This window comes from Babylonia areolata, chromosome 14 (assembly GCF_041734735.1).
Source record: "Babylonia areolata isolate BAREFJ2019XMU chromosome 14, ASM4173473v1, whole genome shotgun sequence".
NCBI lineage: Eukaryota > Metazoa > Mollusca > Gastropoda > Neogastropoda > Buccinidae > Babylonia > Babylonia areolata.
Window position 1 is genome coordinate 2,602,077 of NC_134889.1, and position 12,494 is coordinate 2,614,570.

General features: G+C 46.7%; 1 protein-coding gene across 3 annotated transcripts in view; it reads right to left on the reverse strand.

Annotated features, from left to right (window-relative positions):
* Positions 1-12,494, reverse strand: part of LOC143289730 (solute carrier organic anion transporter family member 2A1-like) — a 55,693-nt gene that overhangs the window by 1,237 nt on the left and 41,962 nt on the right. For all 3 annotated transcript variants that reach the window (XM_076598815.1, XM_076598813.1, XM_076598814.1), the window contains exons 5-12: positions 10,728-10,913; positions 9,457-9,543; positions 8,266-8,487; positions 6,635-6,799; positions 4,907-5,090; positions 4,382-4,526; positions 2,678-2,832; positions 2,260-2,324 (exon numbers count right to left, since the gene is read on the reverse strand). In XM_076598815.1, the coding sequence (XP_076454930.1) occupies positions 2,260-2,324; positions 2,678-2,832; positions 4,382-4,526; positions 4,907-5,090; positions 6,635-6,799; positions 8,266-8,487; positions 9,457-9,543; positions 10,728-10,913 (1,209 nt within the window). The remainder of the gene's footprint in view (positions 1-2,259; positions 2,325-2,677; positions 2,833-4,381; positions 4,527-4,906; positions 5,091-6,634; positions 6,800-8,265; positions 8,488-9,456; positions 9,544-10,727; positions 10,914-12,494) is intronic.

A 12,494-nucleotide genomic window follows, 5' to 3' on the forward strand; every position in this document is an offset into this window, starting at 1 on the left:
ACTAGAAATGAGTGTGTGGAAGAGGGGGGTAGAGGAGGTGCAGGGTAATGTGGTGTGTGTGTGTGTGTGTGTGTGTGTTGGAGCTCATGTACGTTTATATGTATTTGACTGTGCTTTCATATCTGTGAAACTGTGTGTTTGGCGCATATCTGTTATGCATGTGTGGGTGTATGTGTGAATGTGTGTCTTCATGTTTTACATTTATTTGCTTATTTATCATCATTGTTGTCTTATTTATCTAATTACTTATTTATTATTATTATTATTTTATTATTATTTTCATCACTACTAGTAGCTTATTATTTACATTTATTTGCTTATTTATCATCATTGTTGTCTTATTTATCTAATTACTTATTTATTATTATTATTATTTTATTATTATTTTCATCACTACTACCTTTTTTATATCATAATTATTATTTATTTATTTATTTATTTATGCAAGCTTTTCTTTTTTCTTTTTTTTTTCTCAAGGCCTGACTAAGCGTGTTGGGTTACGCTGCTGGTCAGGCATCTGCTTGGCAGATGTGGTGTAGCGTATATGGATTTGTCCGAACGCAGTGACGCCTCCTTGAGCTACTGAAACTGAAACTCTCTCTCTCTGAGCCTCTGTGTGTGTGTCTGTATGCGTGTGTGCGTGTGTGTGTGTGCGCGCGCGTGCACGCAACCTCAGTATGTACGCATGTGTGCGTGAGTGCACAAGTGTATGTGTTTCTGCAGGTCATATGCAAGCTGAATGAATGAATAAATGTCTGTCTGTGTGTCTGTCTGCCTCTCTCTCTCTGTGCGTCTGCCTCTCTCTCTCTGTGCGTCTGCCTCTCTTTCTATGCCTGTCTCTCTCTGGTTATTTTTCTGTCTGGTTGTCTTTGTGTGTCCGACTGGTTATTTATTTGTTCCTCTGTCTCAGTGCCTGACTGTCTTTGTCTGTCCGTCTGGAAGTCTTTGTCCGTCTGCCAGTCTTTGTCTGTCAGTTTGCCAGTCTTTGTCTGTCTGTTTGTCAGTCTTTGTCCGTCTGCCAGTCTTTGTCTGTTTGTTTGTTTGCCAGTCTTTGTCTGTTTGTTTGCCAGTCTTTGTCCGTTTGTCAGTCTTTGTTTGTTTGCCAGTCTTTGTCCGTCTGCCAGTCTTTGTTTGTTTGTTTGCCAGTCTTTGTCCGTTTGTCAGTCTTTGTCCCTGCGTCCACAAGTCTTTGTCCGTTTGCCAGTCTTTGTTTTCCGGTCTTTGTCTTTTTGTTTGTTTGCCAGTCTTTGTCCGTTTGCCAGTCTTTGTCCGTTTGCCAGTCTTTGTCTGTCCTTCTGCCAGTCTTTGTCCGTCCGTCTGCCAGTCTTTGTTTGTCTGTCTGTCTGCCTGCCAGTCTTTGTTTGTCTGTCTGCCAGTCTTTGTCTGTCCGTTTGCCAGTCTTTGTCCGTTTGCCAGTCTTTGTCCGTCTCCAGTCTTTGTCTGTCTGCCCGTCTGTCAGTCTTTGTATGTCTGCCAGTCTTTGTCTGTCTGTCCGTCTGCCAGTCTTTGTCTGTCTGTCTGTCAGTCTTTGTCTGTCTGTCTGCCAGTCTTTGTCTGTCTGTCTGTCAGTCTTTGTCTGTCTGTCTGCCAGTCTTTGTCTGTCTGTCTGTCGGTCTGCCAGTCTTTGTCTGTCTGTCTGCCAGTCTTTGTCTGTCTGTCTGTCTGTCTGTCTGCCAGTCTTTGTCTGTCTGTCTGCCAGTCTTTGTCTGTCTGCCAGTCTTTGTCTGTCTGTCAGTCAGTCTTTGTCTGTCTGTCTGCCAGTCTTTGTCTGTCTGTCTGTCTGCCAGTCTTTGTCTGTCTGTCTGCCAGTCTTTGTCTGTATGTCTGCCAGTCTTTGTCTGTCTGTCCGTCTGCCAGTCTTTGTATGTCTGCCAGTCTTTGTCTGTCTGTCCGTCTGCCAGTCTTTGTCTGTATGTCTGCCAGTCTTTGTCTGTCTGTCCGTCTGCCAGTCTTTGTATGTCTGCCAGTTTTTGTCTGTCCGTCTGCAAGTCTTTGTATGTCTGCCAGTCTTTGTCTGTCTGTCAGTCTTGTCTGTCTGTCTGCCAGTCTTTGTCTGTCTGTCTGCCAGTCTTTGTCTGTCTGTCTGTCTGCCAGTCTTTGTCTGTCTGTCTGTCTGCCAGTCTTTGTCTGTCCGTCTGCCAATCTGTGTATGTCTGCCAGTCTTTGTCCGTCTGCCAGTTTTTGTCTGTCTGCCAGTCTTTGTCTGTCTGTCTGCCAGTCTTTGTCTGTCTCCTCAAGACAAAGCCAAAGTCCACCGACCCGTGACAGAAGTCATGAAGGAATGGAACCCCAGAGCCAGCGGTTTGTCTCTTTCCTCCACAGCCCTGCGATAAAACAAAACAACTAAAAAAAACCAATTCACCACCATCATTACCACCGGCTTTTACACCTGCACCACCACCAGTACCACATTCATCATCATCATCATCTTCTTCTTCTTCTTCACCACCATTACAATCATCATTATCATCATCATCATCGCTGATTATCACCATCTTCATCATCATCAGCACCTTAACCATCACCATCTTGATCACCATCATCATTATCACCATCGTCTTATTCACCACCACCACCACCATCATCATCACCACCACCACCACCATCATCATCATCACCACCACCACCACCACCACCATCACCATCATCATCGTCAGCTGATAGTGACGTGCCGCACCTCATGTAGATGATCAGTTTGGGGATGATGGCGAAGGTGGAGAGGAGGGTGCTGACGCAGGCATTGACGATGAAGGGGTAGAACATGTCACAGCTGTAATCACACGTGCCAGCCTCCGCCAGCCCTCCAGGGATGCACGTGCAGTTCACGTAACTCTGGAACAAAACAGGGGCCAGTTATTTTCCTAGATGAATAATGATAACAATACAATGTGGAGTGATGGCCTAGAGGTAACGCATCCGTCCGCCTACGAAGCGAGAGAATCTGAGCGCGCTGGTTTGAATCACGGCTCAGCCGCCGATATTTTCTCCCCCTCCACTAGACCTTGAGTGGTAGTCTGGAATCTAGTCATTCGGATGAGACGATAAGCAGAGGCCCCGTGTGCAGCATGCACTTACCGCGCGTAAAAGAACCCACGGCGACAAAAGGGTTGTTCCTGGTAAAGTTCTGTAGAAAAATTCACTTCGATAGGAAAAACAAATAAAACTGCACGCAGGAAAAAATTTTAAAAAATGGGTGGCGCTGTTTTGTAGCGACAAGCTCTCCCTGGGGTGAGCAGCCCGAATTTCACACAGAGAAATCTGTTGTGATAAAAAGAGAAATACAATACAATACAGTACAATGCAACTTTATTCATCCGAATGGAAATGACATGTGCATTCAAAGGCTCCTCACTCACACCAATCAGTCTCTCAGCCCGAAGTCGAGTCTAACACACATATATGAACACAGCAAAATATCAAATTAAAAGTGAAAAGATTGAATTGAAACATGAAAGTGGTAAAAACTTAACAGCTTACTTTATAACCAGTCACTTAGCTAATTCCAAATGCAAGGTACAGAGACAGAGAAAAAGTGGCGGCCGACAGTGGAGTGCTTGAATCTGGGTATGCGTAAACATAGTGGATCCGAAGCCGATCGTGGAGAGCGAGATGGGGTGTAGATGTGAAGGCAGCCACAGAGAAAGGAAGGGGCAGATTTGTGAATACATTTATAACATAGAGTGCTGATCTTGTACTTTATTCTGTGTGAGACAGGGAGCCAACGGAGATGTTGTAAAAGAGGAATACATGACCAGGAAAAGTGAAAGAAACTGATCTATTGCCGTGTCTGTTGCTGTGTCACAGATCATCAGAGAAAGTGTGAGGATTCAACTTCCCTCTTTCATTGTAAATGGTACAATCAAGAAGCACCTTCCTTTGTTTGAAACTTTCATCCTATATGGCAGAATTAACAGAAGCATCTGTCTTTGTTTCACCCTTTCATCCTAAACGGCAGAATTAACAGAAGCATCTTCCTTTGTTTCACCCTTTCATCCTAAATGGCAGAATTAACAGAACAGAAACACATTCTTCTCCTTCAGTCTTTCGTACACTAATGCGTTGGTATGCAATGTCTATCAAATGTGGTGTGGCATGATAAAGAAGTGTCCGAAAAACAGTGACTCTTTCTTGAGAAACTGAAAAAAATGACACTTTGTAAATGGCAGAAGCAAAAAAGTACCATCCACACAACTGTCTTTCATCGTAAAATGGCAGACAAATACAATAGAACTAGGAAACGTCCACACTGAACCGAAAACGTCAGAATCTTACAAAACACTCTGTTGCGATCATTGGCTAGAAGTTGACACTGAAGACAAGGACCACAACACGGTAATACCACCCTGGTGGGGTATAAAATAACAAATAACGCAACACTCACCCCCCTCACACTCCCCTTGCACCCCGCGTGGCAAGGCGAGAAGAATGTCCGGCCGTCCCCCCCACACACGGGGAAATAGTCAGTGTCGTCACAGCCACAGCCCTCCATGCAGTCAGACATGGTAGTCTCTGGACTGGACAGCGGGCTGCTCACACACAGGGGAACACAGCGTGTTGGGGATATCACACAGAGGGGAACACAGCGTGTTGGGGATATCACACAGAGGGGAACACAGCGTGTTGGGGATATCACACAGAGGGGAACACAGCGTGTGGGGATATCACACAGAGGGGAACTACCAGACAGACAGACATACAGAAACACACACACACACACACATACGCACGCACACTCACACACATACATACAAACACACACACACACACTCGAACACACACACACACAGAGAAACACAAACACACACATTTACACACACACATACACACACACACACACACACATTTGGACACACACAGACACCCCCCCCACACACACACACACAGATACACACACACACACACTGACCCAGGACTGTTGTACAACCAGGGCTGGTCACACTTGAAGGCGATCTGCAGACCAGTGAGGGCGAGAGAGATGGCCATGATGACTGTGGCGAAGGTCAGGCTGACTGTTGGGCCCATCTTGAAGCGTTTGGTCAGGTACCCTCCAATGAAGGTGCCGATCGAGCCCGCCCCCAGCATCATCCCCGCTGAGAGAGGCAACACAACGTCGTTTGATTGATCGAGTGATTGACTGATATGGATACTTCTACAGCGCCTATCCTTATATAGCGCACGTAAAAGAACGTAAGGAGGTAACGCGTCCGCCTAGGAAGCGAGAGAATCTGAACGTGCTGGTTCGAATCACGGCTCAGCCGCCGATATTTTCTTCCCCTCCACTAAACCTTGAGTGGTGTTCTGGACGCTAGTCATTCGGATGAGACGATAAACCGAGGTCTCGTGTGCAGCATGCACTTAACGCACGTAAAAGAACCCACGGCAACGAAAGGGTTGTTCCTGGCAAAATTCTGTACAAAAATCCACTTCGATAGGAAAAACAAAACTGCACACAGGAAAAAAAACACAACCAAAAAAGGGTGGCGCTGAAGTGTAGCGACGCGCTCTCACTGGGGAGAGCAGCCTGAATTTCACACAGAGAAATGTGTTGTGATTAAAAGAGAAATACAAATACAAACTCTAAGCGGTTTACAAACACGGGGTCATTTACTCAACAGGCTGCCTACCTGGGTAGAGCCGACTGACGGCTGCCACTGGGCGCTCATTGTTCATTCCCTGTGTCATTTAATCAGATTTCAGGCACGCACACATACACACTCAAACATTTAAAATTTTACGTGTATGATCGTTTGTTTATTTACCCCGCCATGTAGGCAGCCGTTTTCGGAGGTGTGCATGCTGGGTATGTTCTTGTTTCCGTAACCCACCGAATGCTGACATGGATTACAGGATATTTAACGTGCGTATTTGCTCTTCTGCGTGCATATACACACGAATGGGGTTCAGGCACTGACAGGTCTGCACATGTTGACCTGGGAAATCGGAAAAGTCTCCACCCTTTACCCACCAGGCGCCACCGAGATTCGAACTCGGGACCCTCAAAGTCCAACAAGTTCTGTTTTATTTGTTGTTGTTGTTGATGTTGTTTCTTTTTCTTGTGTGTGTGTGTGTGTGTGTGTGTGTGTGTGTGTGTGTGTGTGTGTGTGTGTGTGTGTGTGTGTGTGATATGGTGTGGTGTGGTGGTGGTGGTGGTGTGTGTGAATCAGAATCAGAATCATCAGAATCATATTTATTTGTCATGAAAACCGGAAATGAAAGGTTTATAGACACAAAAAATAAAAGATTAAAAAAAAGAAAAAAGAAAAAAAAAGAGAGAGAACTAAATCAAATCAGCAAATGAAAAGTGTTCCAATTAAAACGTGACGTGTTCTTTGAAACATTCACATATGAATTTTGTTAATTGAGGTTGAACGGGGTCGTAATTTCACCATTGACTGTATCAGTATCATCAAAATTTGTAAATTCAGAATTCATATCTGTTGTGTGCGTGCGTGCGTTCGTGCGTGCGTGTGTGTGTGTGTGTGTGTGTGTGTGCTTGTGTGTGTGTGTGTGTGTGTGTGTGTGTGTGTGTGTGTGTGAATTTAGAGAGAGACAGAAACAGAGACACAGACAGAAAGAGCATGCAGGCGTGTGTCTGCAAAAAAACAAACAAACAAACAAAACAAAAAAAACGTACCCAAAGCCATGTTGGCTTTCCAAGCAGGGAAGGAGAACTGGTTTTCAATGTACTTGGGACTGAAGGCGTACACTCCAGCCCCCGACAGAAGGTCAAAGCACACGGAGAGCACAGCGCACATGTATACAGGGTTCGTGCACAGGCGCCAGATGGCTCCCAGAAAGCCTGATAGTACAACATCAATACACGTAACACTGCCAGGAGTATTGTCAGTCGTGGTAGCCTGACAGTACAGCCAGAATACACGTCACATTGCATAGAGTATTGTCAGTCAAGGAAACCTGAGAGTACAGCATCAATACACGTTACACTGTCAGGAGTATTGTCAGTCAAGGAAACCTGACAGTACAGCATCAATACACGTCACACTGCCAGGAGTATTGTCATTCATGGTAGCCTGACAGTACAGCATCAATACACGTCACACTGCCAGGAGTATTGTCAGTCAAGGAAACCTGACAGTACAGCCAGAATACACGTCACACTGCCAGGAGTATTGTCAGTCAAGGAAACCTGACAGTACAGCCAGAATACACGTCACACTGCCAGGAGTATTGTCAGTCAAGGAAACCTGACAGTACAGCCAGAATACACGTCACACTGCCAGGAGTATTGTCAGTCAAGGTACGAATACTCCTAGAAACCTTATCTGTCAGAATACACATTACTCCCAAGATTATTGTCATTCAAATTATAAATACCCCCTGGAACCTCGATAGAATACTCATTACAGCCAGGATTGTTGTCATTCAATGTACGAATTACTCCTAGGAACCTTTTCTGGCAGAATATACATTACTAACAGGGTTATTGTTATTCACAAAAACCTTGTCTGCCAAAACACACATTACTCCCACGATTATTGTCATTCAAGGTACGAATTACTCCTAAGGAACTTTGTCAGAACACACATTACTCCCACGATTATTGTCATTCAAGGTACGAATACTTCCAGGAAACTTGTCTGTCAGAATATACATTACTGCCAGGATTCTTGTCATTCAAGGCACGAATACTTCCAGGAAACTTGTCTGTCAGAATATACATTACTGCCAGGATTCTTGTCATTCAAGGCACGAATACTTCCAGGAAACTTGTTTGTCAGAATATAGAGCATTTCAAGATCAAGAAGATTTTTGTTCGGTTATTTCGACATGCCCTCCACCCTCCCCCTCTCTGTCAACTTTTTTCCCCCGTGTGGTGAGGTGTTGTGATTTTTAGTAATCTTTCGCCAGTGGTGAATGTTACAGGGAATGATGAAGACATAGCTGGGAGATTTCCTGGACCGAAAGTACGTCATTGAAATAAGGTACGTGTTGAACTGTTTGCTGCAAGGATAGAGAAGAGTCTACTTACTTCGATGGTGTAATATTTCTGCTGAAGGCTTTGGCTGTTGTAAGAGTTTTGTCCGGTTATCACATTAGGCTGTGTGAAACCAACCAACCAACCAAGCAAACAAACAAAAACGACAATAAAGAAATAAACAAACGAACAAAGACAACCAAGAATTCAACACCCTGTACGAACGGCATTCAACAAACGCGAAGTAGAAACGTCAGAGCGGAAGCAGTCCCCCCCCCTCCAACCCCCTACCCCACCTCCACACGCACACCCCACGCCCCTATCCCCACCTTTCACCAAGTGGGACAGCCTACCGCCGACCTCCTCGTTCTCTGTCTGTGCCTTGGGGAGCTCCGTGACGTTCACCTCTCTCTCCTCGTGCCCCTGTTTCCTCATCCGCCTGGGGAAGAAGAAGAGGGGCAAAGCACACACACAGGCACAGGCACCGAACACGATGAAGCCCAGCCACCACGCCCCGATCCAGTTGGGGTTCCGGTACTTCATGTCCGTGTCTGCAGGCATCCGGCCAGAAGGGGGTGACTACTACTGTGTGCCTGGCGTGAGGTGGGGGTCGGGGTGGGGGGGGAGGGGAGGGTTGTAGGAGACGAGAGGAAGGGGGGGGAGAGTTGTAGGAGAGGAGAGGAAGGGGAGAGGGTAGGGGAGGGTTGTAGGAGACGAGAGGAAGGGGGGGGGGGGTGGAATAGGGGACGGGGCAGGTAGGGTAGGGAGGGGCTGGGTATGGGGTAAGGTATGATATGGTATGGTGTGTTAGGGTAGAGTATTGCGAAGCTGGGTAGGAGCGGTATGGTAAGATAGGGTAGGGTAGGGCTGGATATGGGGTATGGTATGGTAGGGTAGGGGCAGTGTAGGACTGGGTAGGAAGTATGGTATGGTAAGATAGGATATGGGTAGTGTAGGGCTGGGTAGGGGGTATGGTATGGTAAGATAGGATATGGGTAGTGTAGGGCTGGGTAGGAGGTATGGTATGGTAAGATAGGGTAAGGGTAGTGTAGGGCTGGGTAGGGGGTATGGTATGGTAAGATAGGGTAAGGGTAGTGTAGGGCTGGGTAGGGGGTAAGGTATGGTAAGATAGGATATGGTAGTGTAGGACTGGGTAGGGGGTATGGTATGGTAAGATAGAGTAAGGGTAGTGTAGGACTGGGTAGGGGGTATGGTATGGGAAGATAGGGTAAGGGTAGTGTAGGGCTGAATATGGGGTATGGTATGGTAAGATTGGGTAAGGGTAGTATAGTGCTGGGTAGGGAGTATTGTCATCATCAACAACATCATCATCATCATCATCGTCATCGTTGTTATCATCGTCATCATCATCATCATCATCATTATCGTCGTCATCATCATCATCATCATCATCACCATCATCATCGCTGTCAAGTAGATATGAAGTGGTGTACATGGACCATTTCGCAGAGCTTTGATGCCTCCTTGACACTGACACTGACATTGACACTGACACTGACCTTCCAAGGTAACGTAGATCGATGAAAAGAACCCCCCAAGGGCGAACCCCAACCCTGGCCCGACGACGCCTACAGCAATGATGATACCTGTACACACACACACACACACACACACACACACACGCTCACACACACAGAGTAAACACAAAGGCAGAGATAGGCAAATCACACACCACCCACTTATAAGACTGTCGTACAGACCACCCATTTCTACCTGTGTTGTCAATTACAGGCCACCCATCAATACAGAATTTTGCGTTAACAGTGACAGATCATCAACCCATATAGAACCCTGATTCATCAGTGACAAATGACAGTATCAAAATCGAAATCGAATTTAAAAAAATTATTATTGATAGTGATAAACCACCCACCCTCCACAAGTGGAGTGATGGCCTAGAGGTAACGCGTCCGCCTAGGAAGCGAGAGAATCTGAGCGCGCTGGTTCGGATCACGACAGACCACCCACCACCTACAGAACAATGTCTTAACAGTTACAGACCACTCACCACCTACAGAACAATGTCTTAACAGTGACAGACCACCCACCACCTATAGAACAATGTCTTAACAGTGACAGACCACCCACCACCTATAGGGCATTGTCTAATCAGTGATAGACTACCCACCCATGTAGAACCTTGATAGAGCGCTAAATCATTATCTTATTCTTCCCCTTCCATATGTGAGTTATTGTGTGTGTGTGTGTGTGTGTGTGTGTGTGTGTGTGTGTCTGTGTGTTTTTATTATGTTTATTGTAAAGTGCGTTGAGCTCCCTTGAAGGGAGGAAAACATTCAACAAGCATCCATATATAATATTATACAGAACCCCGACGGGCGCAATAGCCGAGTGGTTAAAGCGTTGGACTTTCAATCTGACGGTCCCGAGTTCGAATTTCGGTAACGGCGCCTGGTGGGCAAAGGTTGGAGATTTTTCAGATCTCCCAGGTCAACATATGTACAGATCTGCTTGTGCCTGAACTGCCCTCATGTGCATACGCAAGCAGAAGATCAAATACGCACGTTAAAGATCCTGTAATCCATGTCAGCGTTCAGTGGGTTATGGAAACAAGAACATGCCCAGCATGCGCACGCCCGAAAAGGGAGTATGGCTGCCTATAGTGGAGGGTAAAAACAGTCGTACACGTAAAAGCCCACTCGTGTCCATACGAGTGAACGTGGGAGTTGCAGTCCATGAACGAAGAAGAAGGCGAAGAAGAAGAAGAAGGAGAAGGTATAGAACTCTGTTTTATCAGTGACAGACCACCCACCCATGTAGAAGCCAGTCTTGACCCTGGGCACGTTGGCGTCCACATAGGTGGTGGTGAAGGAGGTGCGGGGGGTCTTGCCCACCCCCTGCAGTACCATGCCCGTCGCGATGACTGCCAGGGCCGTGACCGCATGGGCATGTGCCCGGCTGTCCCCCTCCTCCTCCTCCTCACTCCCCCCTCCATCCTCTGGGGGACAGTAGTGTGGGGGTGGGGGTGGAGGTGGGGGTTGAGGACGCCGGTGATCAGGACCAGAGAACGGTGATGAAGATGGTGATTTCATAGTTGATATGGATAATGTTGATGATGATTATGATCATTTGTGAAAGAAAGAGAGAGAGAGAATGGGAGAGAGAGAAAGAGAGAGAGAGACAGACAGACAGACAGAGACAGAGAGAGAGAGAGAGAGACAGAGAGAGAGACAGAGACAGAGAGAGAGAGAGACACAGAGAGAGGGACAGAGACACAGAGAGAGCGAGAGAGAGACAGAGACACAGAGAGAGACAAAGACAGAGCGAGAGAGCGAGAGACAGAGACAGAGAGAGAGACAGAGACAGAGAGAGACACACAGAGAGAGAGAAAGAGACAGACAGAGAGCGAGAGAAAGAGAGAGCGAGAGAGAGACAGAGACGAAGAGAGAGAGAGAGCGAGAGAGAGAGAGAGAGATAGACAAAGTGTGGTGAAGCAAACGTACACAACTACACTGCCGCAGCTTACTAACTTTGACCTTTCACCCGTCCTGGGACATAGACTGTCAACAAGAGATATTAATGATTCCCCGTCCTGTGTCTTTGCATCTGTCTGGCTCCAGGTAAGTCCAATCTTCTTGGTGTCTGCCTGGAGGTGTCTTGGCCAGGTGTTTGTCGGTCAGCCTCTCTGTCTCTTCCCTTGAAGGTTCCATACCAGGGCCTGTCTGGTGATGCCTGACGCTGGTCTTCGTTGTGTACAGTCCAGCCACACACCCTCTCCCAGTTTCGCTTTCAGCTGGCAGTTGTGTCTTTTCCTGTAGATCGATGTTGCTGATATTGTGTGACATGGTGGTACCTCTGCAGTTGGAGCATTCACTAAGGTCGTCTTTCTTGGGGAATGTGATGAAGTTACTCTATTTCCGGTCTGATAGTTCTCCTTCCAGATCTTCACAGACAAGGGGTATAGTAGCTCTATGGTGCTTTCATCGTCTGCCTTTCGGACTTCTACAGAGATGTCGCATGGTCCTCTTTTGTCGTTTTTCAATTGTAGCATTGCCTACTTCATTCTCTCTCAACTGGGGCTTTGGCAGCTGGGAGGCTGGTTTTAGCAGGCTGGTTTCAAAGGTCGAGTGGGCTGTGTCTGTTCACATTTCTTTCGAAATGTTTCAACAACTTTTTTTGCCGTGTGGTCTTCTTTTGCCATGATAGCTCCTTCATTGTCCGTGACAGGTCTGTCTAGCTTTGCCCTACTAGCCCGACAGTTTTCTGATGATGTCGTGGAGCTGTGTCATGTTTCTACGTCCTGCTATCTGTTCCTCTTCTTGAACTTGTGGTGCTTGAGGCCTCGTTCAAGGCCTGTTCACCGTCAGGATTTGAGTACTTCCTGCATGCGTGGCGGTACAGGTCCTACTGTCCTTCCTGTTCAAGGCAAGCAGGATTGTATGTTGTCGGTAAGTTTGCCCAGTCTGGAACTGAAGCTGTTGACAGTTGGTGCCGTAACTACGTGGTCTGGAAGGTTGTTGCAGGTGCTGACAACACGTTCTGTAAAGTAATTACTCCTGATGTGCAATCGGCTGTGTAC